General features: G+C 36.3%; 1 protein-coding gene across 2 annotated transcripts; it reads left to right on the forward strand.

Moving 5' to 3' along the window:
- Window positions 1–7,517: 7,517 nt before the first annotated feature.
- On the forward strand, window positions 7,518–11,941 carry LOC122014863 (scarecrow-like protein 6). Of its 2 annotated transcripts, none has more exons than XM_042571352.1 (2): window positions 7,518–10,191; window positions 11,300–11,941. In XM_042571352.1, exon 1 carries the CDS (start codon window positions 8,014–8,016, stop codon window positions 10,171–10,173), a length of 2,160 nt encoding a protein of 719 aa, XP_042427286.1. In that variant the 5' UTR covers window positions 7,518–8,013; the 3' UTR covers window positions 10,174–10,191; window positions 11,300–11,941. The 2 variants fall into 2 exon arrangements, with proteins under 2 accessions (XP_042427286.1, XP_042427285.1); XM_042571351.1 differs by having other exon boundaries at window positions 7,519–10,217.
- Window positions 11,942–15,369: the final 3,428 nt, after the last annotated feature.

The raw sequence follows: 15,369 nt of genomic DNA on the forward strand, positions 1-15,369 counted from the left end.
TTCACAAAAGAGAGTGAATTTTCTCAAGTCACTCACCAATAAATCATAGGTTGTAGGGTAGAACTGAGAATTTTGAACCACGTTATATGCTCGTGTTAGTGATTGCAGTATGTGCAATTGGTGTATGTTTTTATTTTTGATGCTAGTGATATTTGTGTGGCCTTGCTAGTGTGGTACCAAAAATAGAAAAGTTTTAAATTCATTTGACCATCCATCATAACCAGATCCAACATTCTTGACAAACTCTCATCCTTGCTAAAGACCTTCAACCAATGATTTTACTACAAGTTTACACTAGCTTCTAGGTGCCTCTAGAAGTAATAAAACTTCCCAACAAGTATAACAACACTCACTCTCAGGAAAGATGCAATGAAAAACCCTAAGTAAAGAAGAGCTTGATGAAAATAAAGGCTTCAAACAGTGTCATATGTACAATAGATCTCCAAGAGCTCATGTAATTTTGGTTCCAAAGTTCACATGGAAAAGCTAATTTGTATGCCTTTAGTTAGCTGGACCAAGACAACAATTGATGACTTGTCGATAATTCAAACATTAGAATCCCAATGATATATACTTCAATTTTGCTCTCAATTGATTGGACATCATCTAGTCAACTAACTAAGGTCATCGAGTCGATTGACCTCAAACAAAAATATTCTATTTACTAAAATCCATATTTCAGTCGATTGAAATATTCTAATTCAATTGAATGAATTACCTTTCATCACCTAGATTTTGTTAACTAAACACACATGGGTGGTCGACCCAATCCTTTAGTTGACCAAACACTAATATGTGGTCTACCCAAGTTGGTCTATCTTAGCCCATGGGTTAGTCAACATTCCATCTTGATTTGTTTGACCCTCCAACAATTGAAGGCCCAATTCCAAACCTTAAACATTTTATCAAATACTCTTTCAATATCTTAAGCCTTGACTAACCAAGCCTTGGTAATTCACACATGTATCTAGGAAATACACAATTACATTTTCTACACTCAAGACACAAACTATAGATTGAACTTGCAAGGTGGTTAGCACAAGGGTCTAAAAGTCATCAACTTAACTTGACAATCTATGGTAGCATTGCTCATGGATAACCAATTTGCCTTAAAAAAATATGTCAAACTCTAATATCTCAAAATCACAATTCTCCAACCAACAACTCTTGACTATCCAAAATGACTTTAACATAGCTAGATGATGCCATAATAGCCGAACTATAAGCTTTGGGTGAGAGTTATTTTCCTATCTGAATCACAAAACTAGGCACTTTGGAAGAATGAGAACTACTACCAAAATGGTGGGTCTCTAGCTCCACCTTGTCTCTTGACCTCCTTGTCTATAAAGGATATGAAGCTTTAAAACTTCTTAAGTGAATGATCAATAAATAAATTTCAATCTAGTAACGATGCTTCTAAAAGAATTTAAAAATGATATGTCAACTATAATTCTTTTTTATCTAATTTTAAATTAAATTTCAATTAATATTTCTTAAAAAAATTGTATTCTTTATTCCTCGCGCATATAATCAAATATCTAGTCATCATCCATTCTCATTTTCATTCTTTATTTGAAACAAGTACCACATATATTTAATTTCATCACAACCAATTCCATATAATACTCCTTAAACTTTGAAAAAAAATTACATTTTTTCAACTTTCTAATTCCATTTATAAAAATTAACCTTAAATTAATTTTATTAGCTAACTATTAAAGATCATGTTGACTGATATGATTTTCACATCAATGCCATATGAGACAATCGCTCGATCCCATGAAGATAGTTATAAGAAATAATCAAAATAATTATCAACTTTGAGCTCAAAGTGACATCTTCAAAATCTAGGGTAAATGTATAGAGAGAGGGACCATGTTGGCAACCACATGGGGAGGAAAATAAAGTATTGATGTGTTTGGTGGAAAGTCTCAATTATGGTCTTCTTAAACAATTATTTGTACAAAAACAAATGTCTCAAAACTCAATGTTAGGGACAAGAAGAATTAGGTACATTATATTGTTGGGGATAAGCAAACCTAGCAAACTATATCTTGTAATTGATTAATGCTTGTCTATTTCATTAACCGCTCTATATAAATTAGGTTTTGAAAGTTTTGGACATTGCTAGTGCTCCATGTGCTTGATGGCAATCAATGAATATAAATTGTCATTATCAGACATGGACTACAAGTACAAGTTGATGGTTTTGGAGTTTAATATTCCACCATGACTTGCAATTCTTGACAATGACAAACTTTAGAATATTAATATGGAGAAAAGTATTCGCTAGATTTATACGAGATTAAGTCACATGGAAATAAGAAACCCCATCTACGACCAATTAAGGATTGTCGTCGTACCAGCACTACACTTAGACGCTAGTTTCTTCCTAGCAATGTGTCAAGCATCCTATAGGCTATAGAGAGTGTGAACCTCTGTATGATAATAAGGCCAAGAGTTCCGCTTTTTTAAGACACGTATGATTTAGAGCGGAGGTGAATAGCTCATTTAGTTTTTTTTTTTTTATTATTTTGAATGATAATGGAAAATTTGAAGTGAAGATTTCATAATATTAATATTTGGATTTTACTTGATATCTATTTTTTAAGGTGATTAATCTAAAGATTCACTTTTCATACTCACAGTTCCACTGAATGCCTTCTTCTTGAAAATTTTTCAGAGACAAAGAAGTCTCGTACAAGCTAGAATATAAGAATACAAACAAGATTACAAAGAAAATCAAAAAATGACTACAATATGAACCTTGCTTTGCTTACTCTTTTCTTACTTTGGGTTACCTCTTGGTGCTACGAAATGCAGCAGCACTTATCTCCCAAATATCCAAGAATTGGCATTTCGAAATGTCCATGAGAACCCTTTTTCTAAATTTCTTTGGCTAGAAAATGTCTCCTAATTGATTAGTCTTACCCCCAATCGATTGTTACATCAGATTAACCGTTCAAAACTTATAGAACGACTTTTTTCGTCTGGTCAATCGATTGGTAGCTTCTAATAGATTGCTCCAATCCATTCAGAAACTTTTGTTCTTCATGAAACCACTTCAATCGATTAACCAAATCAATTGATCCTTGCTGAATCGATTTAGTAACCTACTATGCTTCGTGAAAAATAACCTTCCAATCGATCAGTCCAATCGATTGGTAATCGATTGGATCAATCGATTCAGCAAGCTTCTATTTGTGGATCAAACTTTGCCTAATCTATTAGCCCAATCGATTCTGGCACCTTCTATGCTCCACGAAAAAGTTCCCAACCGATTACACTAATTGATTTGTTCTGGGCCAATCGATTACACTAATCGATTGCCCAACTCTAAACTCTAAATCCGAGTTTAGGATTCTTTTGCCCAACTCTAAAGTCCTCTGTGACTTGTTGAGACTTCTAGTTCCTAGCATCAGTTAACCTTGACTTGTCAGAGCTTCTTCACCAAGTATCTGGTCAACTTTTGACCTACTTGGACTTTCCATCTCATGCCAAGTGTCCGGTTCTCCATGATCCACTTGGACTTCCACTTGTTCCATGTGTTTGGTCCTTCATAACTCACTTGGATTTACCGTCTCGTGTAAAGTGTTTGGTCCTCCATGACCCACTTGGACTTATGGTCTCGTGTCAGTGTCCGGTCCTCATGCTAAGTGTCCGGTCCTCCATAACCCACTTGGACTTTCACTTGTGCCAAGTATTCAGCCCTCTATAACCCACTTGTATTTACCATCTCATATCAAGTATTTGGTCCTCCATGAACCATTTGGACTTACGGTCTCGTACCAAGTATCCTGTCCTCTGTGACCCACTTAGACTTTTCCTTTGCCTAGACCCACTTAGACTTCCATTACCTAGTTTCTAACAAGGTCTTCCACTATATAGCCCCACTAGAACTTCCGTTGCTTAGTTCCCAACTAGGTCTTCCACTTCTTACTCCGCTAGGACTTTCATTGTTTAGTTTCCAATTAGGTATTCTACTATCTAGCCCTGCTAAGACTTCTATTACCTAATTTCCAATTAGGTCTTCCACTGTCTAGCCCTGCTAAGACTTTCATTGTCTTGCCTAACCTTCAATTATGATTTTTTGTTATCTAACCTCCAGTTAGAGCTTTCCGTTGCTTGACATTCAGTTAGATATTTCCTAGTCAAGTATCTGGTTATCCCTTGACTTGATTTTTTTCTCACATATTGTCAAATATCGAAACTCAAGTTTGGACCATACTGAGATTAGTCAAACTGATCAACCTTAAACCAAGAACAATTACATCAGCTCACTTACGAGTGTGTGGAATCAAATTAAGCTCACTAAGAGTAGTCCTCTAATTTTAACTCTAGTTTCAAATTCTTCTCCCTAAATCACAAGATTTTTAATATCAAATCAACAATAGTTTATTTGAATTAACTTGATTGAATTCAACTTATAATATGTTAGCCCTTGAGAGAGCTCAATCAACAATTTGATAGCTTTTCTAAAAATTCGACTAACCGATGTGGTTCACAAATGAACTAATAACTTTGTTAGACTTAAGATAATAGAGCCAACCTCTATGAACAAGAACAACACCTCAAGGAGGATGAGATATCAACGAGATATAGAGTTCAACTAGAATAATTGAATTCCTACAATCTTGAAAGATTGAACCAACAAGGGATTTTCCTGAGCTAGAGAGATCAATGCAATCAAAGGATTTTCATTTAACTTTCTCTAAACAATATAAAAAAAAATCAAGGTTTAGATAGAAACCATCAAATTTACGACATCTTTCAATCCAAAATAAACCCAAAATGTATTACAACATCTTTTGAGTTTGGGTCAATCCAATGCTCTTCAAACTTGATCCATCATCTAGATAAATAATCAATGTAGCTCAAAGTTCATTTTTATTTTAATTGACATCATATATTTAACTTATATCGACTAATTTTGAAATAACCAATCCAGCTCAATAAAATTTTTTTATTGATTATCAAAATAAATTAAGAAGGGCTCATAATGAATAATGAATGAGCATCCGTATTAGTATTCTTAGAGCTCTAAGCTTTTGTTTTTTTATTCATCCTAGATGAAGTTCAATCACGGTAACAACAAAATATAATAATCTATCCTGATTACATGGGAATAATAATTTTGATCCAAATTAATTTAAGCAGTTTTCACCAAAAGCTACTTTGTCACTTTTGGTCAAAATTGTTATAAGTGTATTAAAACAAAAGTATTTTAATGATAAAAAAAATAGGATGGCCACATTTTTCATAGGATACTAAGAGAGCATATCAAATAGGATGTAAATGTGTCTTTATTACACTAAAAGGTGACTCATACCTCTCCCACCATCTACTCAGGTTACGGAAGAAAAATTATAAGATTAATTTATATAATCGATCGTTAAATGATTAAAAGATGAGATGGAATTAAAGAGAACAATATAAAATATTTGAAAATAATTTTAGCTTGCTCTGTTAGAGCTATGAAAGTGGTCTGTCAGCATTTTTATAACGTCCTGGGTCTAGCTTGGCTTGGTCTATCATTGGTTGCATCGAGCATGAGCTGTTACTTCGATGTTGGTTGCTCAACACATACTCGAGCATGATCGAGTCAAACCAGACTTGTTAATTTACATTTTAAGTTTGTGAGTTTTTTTAGGGTTTTATTAAAACAAATGTTATAAGTAAGGTTATGGTTAGGATTTCATGTATTTGACAAGTTTTTCACTTAATACAACTCCCAATCTTATACTTGATGATTCAATTTTAATATTAATTATCCTTTAATTCACCGTGATCCTCAACTCCACCATCATCCATAAATCCTTCACGCTCCTCCCTCTATGCAATTGTCAATTTAGGTTCATACATCATCATCTATAAATCATTCACACTACTTCATCCATACAATTGCCAATTTAGATTTATACTGAACTTTTTTTTAATGACGTGGAACAGGATGAGTGTACATTTTTATAAATCATTCACAATTTGTTTCATTGTCTTATTATTCTTTCCCTACAAATAAGAAGTTAATTCTTTTAATTTTTTCCTATCTTTCTTTGGTATTGTTCCCTATAAATAAGAAGTTAATTTTTTTATTATCTTTCTTTGATATTGTACATCGTATTCCTGATCTATCCTTTCTTTATTTTCATATACTTGTGTCGTGGGCATCCAATATGGGTGTCCCTCATAGGTTGAGATGCCTTTGATGCTTTGATCAATTTTTTTCTTTATTTTTTTTAAACTATTCGTTGTACCAATAAAATTTTATATTTAGGGTTTAAGGATTGACTTATAGTATTAAGTAAAAAAAAAATTAGATGTTCATAAATGTATGGAATAATTAATGCGTGCAAGATAAATAAAACCCTATGTCTCTTCTTTCTTTTCTATGTAAAAATAAAAAATAATTTTAAAATAAAACGTAAAAACATTATTATTTTTTTGTTTGAAATTTCATCTTCATCCTTGATTGGAGAAGTTTCCCTAGCTACACAAATCTCTTCCTTATTAATGAATATAATATCTTGTCTATCTATCAAGCTTAGCAAATATAGTTATTTGTTTTGGGAAATAGAGTTTAATTTTCTCTTCTCTTCTTCATACTCATTAATCTTCTTTATCTCGGTCTTTTTTTTTAAAAAAAAACATTATTATTTTTTTCTTCCAAAGCTTTCATTGTTTGTTTTATCAAATATAGTTATTTGTCATCTAAAGCTTTCATTGTTTTGTTTCATCACCATCATCAACTCTCTATTTCCATCTAATTACATCATTTATCAAATTGACCGATCATTTATCAAAATCTAAGTCTCCCATCTCCCATTATTGAAGGACAAAAGAAATCCTAATACCCTAAATAATAAAAAACTAAAATAAAATGTGAATCATCAAATAAATGTTCTTTTATAAAAATCATCAAATAGACACTTGTCATATTTTTTATTCTAAAAATACCTTTAATTTCAAAAATATTTTAGTAACTAGACTAACTACTACAACAACGTATAACAACTATTCTATAACTATTACAACATGATAAAATATAATGTCCACTCTAATCAAAATTATTATAAATAGAATATATTACATTAAAATATTTTTTTATCAACTTGGTCAAATAGCTTAAACTCCATTAAAATTAATTATTAACAGCCATCTAGTAATTTCTATAACTATTATAACAACTAATACAACATTATATCAATTAATAAGTAAATGATACAAAAATTTTAAAGTGATTTTGATCTTGTTAAAATAATTTTAATAGAGTTTAAACATTTTTAATTAAATTAATAAAGAATATTTTATATATAATAATTTTGATAAGAGTGAATATTATATTTTATTATATTATAGTGCTAGGTTAAAGTGAAGGTATTCTTAAATAAAAATATAATAAAATATTTATTTGATAATTTTATAAAAGGGAAATTAAAATATTATTAAGTTGCACAAAAAGCGGTGCCGGTTTAAGGACCAAAACACCCTTGCGAATATCAGTCCAGCAAATAAACCGGAAAAGTTTTTAACACTGTTTTCCCATCCGCATCGTAATTACGGAGCGAGGCTCGCTCGAATTGGGCGACTGCGTGATTGTAGAGCGCCAAGGGTACAAGAAATCGCGAAAAAAGGAAGGATTTTTACGGTGGTGGGACTGGGAACGCAGCAATTGCAGTCCGAGAAGAGGAGGATAAAGGGAGAAATTGGAGAGGCGGATTCGAGCAGAGGGAAAAAAAAACTTGCAGAAAAGGCGGCGATTTCAAACCAGTCGGGTGGAAAGATGGTGTTGCAGACGATTACGAAAGGTATGGAAGGGGAAGGGGTAAAGAACAACAGCAAAAGCTTCCGCGTTCGTCTCCTTTGAAATGGATGGCGTATCTTGTGGATGAGGCGGGACGAAGTAGGGATTTCTTGTTCGTCCGGCTTCTGCTGTTCCGGCTCTCAAAATTTTTTCCTTTTTTTGACGTTGGAGTGAAGACGGGAGGAGGAGTTGGATCTGGCTTCTTGCAGTAGATGAGGGGTTTCCCCTTTCGTGTCCAGGGGAAGAGTGGTTTTGAAGCAGCGGCGACGACGTCTGAGGGAAATCAGGTTCTTTTCTGGTTGGATAAGCGATCGGAGTTTGCGATCCAAGACGTGGTGGAGCCAAGATCGGTGCTCGGTTACCGTAGCCCTAGTCCCCCCACCTCCACGGTCACACTGTCTTCCTCCCTGGTCAGCGACTGTTCCTTCGACACCGCCGGAGTGGCGGCGGCCTCCGGCAACGCCGCCGCCGAAGGGGGCGGGGGAAGCGCGGCGGGGAAGGAGGAATGGTCGGGCGAATTGGAGCCGACTCCGCCGGGGCTAGGCATGGGCTTTGTAGCCGGAGGTGAAAAGTGCAGTCTTGGAATCGACGACTGGCAGGCGATGCTGTCGGAGGCTTCCACGGCCTACCCCATCCGGGAGCAAGCCTTTCTCCGATGGGTAATGAGCGATGTCGGTGGCCCCTCCGTTGCTGGGATTAAGCAGCAGCTCCTCTGCCATGAGCTGGCGGATTTTGACGGAGTTAGTGCTGGATTAGGGTTCGGTGATCTCTACCCTGCCTTTGGGCTCGAGTCGATTGGAAGGAGCAGGAACGAGCTCTCCGCCTCGGCTTCCGTCGTCGGTCCTTCTGCTTTAGCCTCTAGCATCACTTCCGGCGGTGCTTGGAGCAGTAACAGCTGGGCGTCTCCTCCCTTAGAAAGCACCGACAAAAAAAGCGCCACCGTTGGCACCGGCGCTCAGTTCTTCCCTATGGCGGCTGCCAGCAACTCCCTCTCTGTGCCGCTCTCTCTATTGCCAGATCTCTGTCAGGAGGACGCCAACCGGCGGGCATCAACCAACCTGAGTTCGTCGCCTTTCTTCCTCGATGCCGGACAAAGGGAGTGCCAGCAGCTACCGCAGCTCTTCTTCTCCATCCAGCCCAAACGCCACCAACCGCTGCTTCAACAGCAGCAGCCGCCGCAGCAGATACAGAAGGAAACCCCTAGCTTTCCTCTTCCTCATCTCCGGCAAATGTTCGTGAAGCCGCCGGCGCCGCCAACCGGCCAGCAGCAGCAACAACAGTCCTTAGCCAACCTACTGTTTGAGGCTGCCAAGATGGTGGAAGCCGGCAATTCAGTCGGCGCGCAGGGGATATTGACGCGGCTCAATCACCAGCTTCCCTCTCCCTCAGGGAAACCTCTCAATCGTTGTGCTTTTTACTTCAAGGAGGCATTGCAGCTGATCCTCTCTAATGGACTTAATTCTGCTCTTCCTTTGACTTCTCCTCCGGCCACTCAATGGGACATTGTGCACAAGCTCAGTGCTTACAAGGCATTTTCCGAGGTCTCCCCCTCGATCCAATTTTCCAACTTCACCTGCATCCAGGCCCTCCTCGAGGAGCTTAATGGTTCCGATCGGATTCATATCGTCGACTTTGATATTGGATACGGCGGGCAATGGTCTTCGTTCATGCAGGAACTGGCCCAAAGGCATTCCTCCGCCACAAGTCCGGTGCGGCTGCTCAAAATCACAGTCTTCTTGTCACTCTCCTCCTGTAACCACTTGGAGCTCTGCCTTGTCCAGGACAACCTCACTAATTTAGCAAGTGACCTTAAGATTCCGTTCGAGTTTAACGTCTATAGCCTCGATTCATTCGATCCCTTGCAGCTACTTGGGATCAGTGGTGAAGCTGTCGCTGTGAACCTCCCTGTAGGCTCTGGCAACCTCTCCTTCATGACTCTTCTTCATCTGATTAAACAGCTCTCCCCGAAGATTGTTGTTTCAATCGACCAGGGGTGTGAGAGGATGGACCTGTCATTCTTTCAGCATTTTGTCCATGCTTTTCAATCTTTCATGGCGCTTATCGAATCCATTGACGCATCTGGAACCGACCAAGATGTGGTTAGCAACATTGAGAAGTTCCATCTACAGCCAAGGATAGAGAATTGTGTTCTTGGACGGCACCGAATTGCCAACAAAATTCTCCCTTGGCAAACATACTTTACTGCCACAGGTTTTGTACCCATACAATTCAGCGAGTTTACGAAGACACAGGCCGAATGCCTTCTGAAGAGGGTACCTGTTAGAGGATTTCATGTCGACAAGCGCCAAGCTTCAATTTTACTATACTGGCAGCAGAAGGAGCTCGTGTCTGTGTCAGCTTGGAGGTGCTGAAGAACTACCAGACTACAGGCATGTTATCCTTGTACCTTATTCTGGTAAACCTACAAAAAACCTGGCTCTTAGTTTCTCATACTTCATTAGGATCTGTAATCTCTTTCGATGTTATGTTGTCTTCTGCTGATGTTTACCATCTTAATTCTCATGATTCTATTGGGCAATCTTTCAAGATTTTGATACACTAGGGTCACTGTTTTGTGTTTTAGTTTAAACTTAAGTGATCGATACATGTCCTATCATTGTAGTTAGCTAGCTCATAAGAATTCATTGCTAAGGAGGAAAATACTTTATTAGAAAGATTAGATAGTCACAACTGATTCTTACAAATTAGAGCCTGGTTCCTGTCGAGGAGAAACAAGAGTCACTGATGACTGAACTCTTTTATTTAATGAAGAACTGAAACATAAAAGAAGGAAGAAGTGAATATCAGCATATGAAGTCGAGTGAACAGTTAGAGAAGGGCAAACACTGCCTTAAGTTGTATTTGCGATGACTAAATTGTTGAAAGAGTTTGTTGTGTAAACCAGTTCGTCAGTCTCGTCTCCATGCTAGTGTGATCTTCAGGTCTATAGGGATGAAATACTAAACTGATGTTTCAGCCACCAGCCATTGCAAAACTATGGACTCCAGGTAAGTCACCTAAAAGGTGATACATTTTCCTTGAAAAAATAAAAATTTCTCTCTATATCTGAGATTCTGAGGCCTCAAATTCCTCATTTTTAATTCTGGATAAGGAAAAATCCTGTACTGAATGCTGCAAAAACTACCAGTGTTGAAAGATCAAAAGATTTATCAGGCCCAATGATTAATCCAGTTTATCTTGAAACATACATGTGTCTTGGCTTTATTTTGCCCCCCTTGGGTAACATCAATAAGCATTCATCACATTTATCCTCATCTATATTTACATTTTAAATAAAGTTAAGTCTTCGACACCTAACATACTACTTTTATCCCCTTAGGCATATGCCAAAAATAGTTCATCTACAAATGATCAAAAAATTGATTTTTTTTTTTTTTTTGCTTACCAGAATGTCATCTTCTAATCTAATCTCGGTAGACAAATTTCACTGCAGTTTTGTTTTTTCAGAAATGTCCATGTTGGCTTCTGTTCTTGCAGGGCACAGAATCATGCTCTCATTCTTTGTGGAGCTTTTGCTTCCTGCACAATACGACCTGTTAGATCCAAGCAGTCGAGAGACAGTCGATCAAATGGCAGTGGCTGCCTGGTGACCTGCCACAATGATTCAGTGAATGCAGCTGCAGCACCTGACAGATCCATGAAACTATTCATTGCTCACTAGATTAGATTAGGATTATAGCTTAATACTGTCCTTGCTCATCCATCACTTGGTCAACTAGCAACTGAGTTAAAAGATTGGAGCCATCCATGTCCAAGAAATGGCGCTAGTGACAGTGACAGTACAATGATGATGTGCCTGATTGATGAGTCACTTTCATTCAAGACAAAAGCACAAGGCATTCTGTGCTCATGCATGCAGTTGGTACTGACTCTTGATTGAGAGAGAGAGAGTGTGTCTGAGGGATCAATCAAACAATGAACAGTCCCCTGTAGTGTTTGGATCACAGCCTGGATTGTGGGCAAGACATTGTAATTTGTATCTGGGTTGTAAAGTTCAAAACAAAGTGAGGTGGGATTTGAGTGAGCCATGGTCCATGTCCCTACTCAAGACTGTTATGTAATGTCGTTTTTTTTTAAAAAATATATGTATATAATCTCAGTGTCTTGACACGGTAAAAATTAATATCATATGGTCACAAAAATAATTTCTTATAATGTAAATTAAAACTGTATATAATAAATCAAATATGATTTGATCCTTCTCTAGATCTCGTTTTGATAAGAATTTTATGTATTAGACTGTCTTTTATAATCTCGATGTCTAGATTTTATCCGACTAATTCTAAAAATTGATAATCTTTTCTCTTAGTTGACCTACCAAATATATTTTTAGAATTTTCATCACTATTAGAATTCAAATTATGTTTCTCTTCCTATTCATTCCTTTAAATACTTTACCACTACATTATACATGTAATGTCTATTCTTGAACAATGGGTTGGCCGAAAGAAGGGGTGGTACATGTCTTTAATTCGATGCACAGTGAAGAAAAGGATAATGTTGGAGTAGGGGGCTCTCAATAATTGATTATGAAGGCTTACTCATGAGAAATAAAGTTTAGGAGCATTTTATGTGAAAGGTATCCTTAGAAAAGTCCATTTAGGATATATACTAAAAATTAGAATAAGATTTTTGAGGACAATATGATAGTCCTATAAAAAAATTAATGGCAAAGATCAACCTTGGCTAGAGGGGAAGAGTGGAAGTAGCCATTCACCTAAATTGAAACGTCTTGCAAATGAATTGTTAATTACTCAAAAGTGCTTGTCTGTTTGTATATGTAAAGTATATCGAATACACAATATAAATAATAAACACAAAAGAAACACATTAACAAAAGATTTAATATGATTTGGAGACCCTACTCTTAGTCCACGACTTATGATGGGCCAAATGTGTCAGCCGTAATAATTCCACTAATCTCATCTCTTCACAAGAGATAATAGAGCAAACCTCTTACAATCCTAGCCCATGATGTTTCCATGTGATCATTTCTCTCTCATAATACAATGAATGTAAAAGTAACTAAGAATATAGTACCAAGGCACTTGAGTTGAAGCCTTCAATGTTGTCTAAACCCTTGGAGACCTTTGAGAAATGTATATGCTTGTATGGAGGAGTTCATGATAATTTCCATGGATACCAACTCAATGCTCTCCAAGAATTTTTATAGACTCATCCCCAATAACTCTATTTTGCCCACCTCTAATAAGTTGAACTAGCCTCCAATCAATTGATTGGAAAAACATAGTCGTTGTGTAGCCAACGACTAACTAGAAAATTAATTAATTCCAAAACCAGTCTACTATAGTCTATAGCTTGAACATAACATTCTACTCTCTAAATCCATTTTTTAGTTGATTGCATTTGCTTAGAAATCCCAACTTCACTTGTCTTACACCATTGTAAACCTTTGCAAAACTTTGAGATTGAGTTTAGCTTTAAATTTGATTTAGGACAAGAAGTCCCTCATTTGAAGGTTTAACTCATGCTGTTAAATAATGTATTTCAACATGTAATTTGACCCTAGTATGTTTATGCACTTTGACAAAAATCCATAAGGCTTTGTGGGGATAAAGTCCACTCACTCAAGGTGGATTAAGGTTTTTTGAGATGGAAGTTCACCTATAGTGAATGTATCCTAGGCGAGGCACTTGGCTTCGAGGAGAGGCCATATCTTTTCTAAGGTTTTATGTGTATATAAGATATATTATATTAATATTTCAACTTTATTTTTAAAAGAGAATCCCACTATCTCCATGTGGAAGGTGTTGGATCAATAGAGAAACTAGAGGGGTTGAATAGCCAACCACTTCTAATAGCTTGTTCATGTATACAATCATGCTAATACACAATGAAAATAAAATCAAACACAAACAAAGAAGAGCAATACTAACACTCGGTCATTACATGAGTCAGAATCCTGAGTTGTTACTCCCCAACTTATAGCTAGTTAGTGAGTTACTCCTGAAATCCCTTTTTCTTTTGTCCTTCTTAAATTTTTTCTAGCGGTAGAGAAATCTCTTACCATCTTTCTAAATATGAACAAGACAATATAAATGAATAATAGAATAAATTAACAATTACAATATTAGACCTCTTCTTTTGAATGCTGCTAAAATATCTTCTTATTTGTCTTCTTATATTCTTCTTGTTCTCAACAGCCGCCTATTGTTTTTGGTTTGATTAGTTGACTTGACTATTGACTTAATTTCATCAGCATTCTGCATCGCAACATTAACCTTAATCAACTGAAACATGTCATTAGTCAATTGATCAATAGTAGCATCTAGGTCATCCAGTTGTTGAAGTATAATTGTGTCAGATCGATGGCCTTCTTCTAGCTCTTCTATTGTATAATCAGACCGTACTTTTCGATTTATATGACTGGTAAAAAATTTTCATAGAATCAAACCGATCACCCAAGACTCGACGTTACCCAACCTTATTATTATTATTATTATTATATCATCAGACTCATGAATAAAAACATTTTGTTTACTAGGTTGAGTCCTCACCTATATCAAGTCTACCCAAAACTCATATTAGAGGTCACTTGTAGACTCTCGTCTCGCTCAGACTTTCATGTTAGAAGGTCATTCCTCCAAGACTTGTCTTGCCAAAAGGCTTTATCTCTGGGACTTCTCATGCTAAGAGTAGTTTTGTCTTCTAGACTTTCTTAAATGTATTATTTCAATCAACCTTGATCTACTAAAATTTTCACTTATCAAAAGGTCTTGCTTCTTATATTTCAACTTGCAATGAATCCTTGCCTCCGGGACATCCACTTGCCAAGAGGCTTTGCCTCTAGGACTTGAACATGTCAAGAAGCCTTGCTCTAGGACTTTCATATCTACCTACTGTTAGTCACCCTTGACTTTCAAATGTCTAGTCTTATGCCCCCTTTAAGATGCTAGAACTTCCACTTGTCTAACTTAAGATCCACCAAGACTAGATAAGACATTCACTTGTCAAACTTTACGTAAATCTTGACCTGCTAGAATTTTATTCACTTGCCAACACTTGGACTTCACACTTTCAACATTTGTTAAACTTCTTGTCTCCCAAATATCTAATCAATTTTGACTCACTTAAAGTTCTTTGACTTTTAACATACTAATTTGTTTAGCAAGCCAAACCAGAGTCTGATTGCACCAACAAAACCACAACAATAAGCTAAATGGATGAATAAGGTAAAGGGATATGTTAAAACATAACAAGAAAAACATAGGGGAAATGATACAAACTAAGACATCCATGTGACATTGACAATTTTATTATTTTTTATTGATCGAGCAAATTATTAACAAGTCTAGATATCATAAAGATTTTGCAGCATGTTGATACATGCAATTATCCACCCATTATCTAATTTTTCCAACTACCTTTCCCTTTAGTTTTTCCTAATGTTTGTAAGACATTCTTGGTTTGCATTCATCACCCAAAAGAGAATTTTCATAATTTTAAAAAAAAAATTGAAGACTTTCAAAGTTGAAAAATTTATAATTGTTACACCTTGAACATGCTATTGTTCTCTGAGTCCTCTA

Source organism: Zingiber officinale, chromosome 8B, assembly GCF_018446385.1.
Source record: "Zingiber officinale cultivar Zhangliang chromosome 8B, Zo_v1.1, whole genome shotgun sequence".
Lineage (NCBI taxonomy): Eukaryota > Viridiplantae > Streptophyta > Magnoliopsida > Zingiberales > Zingiberaceae > Zingiber > Zingiber officinale.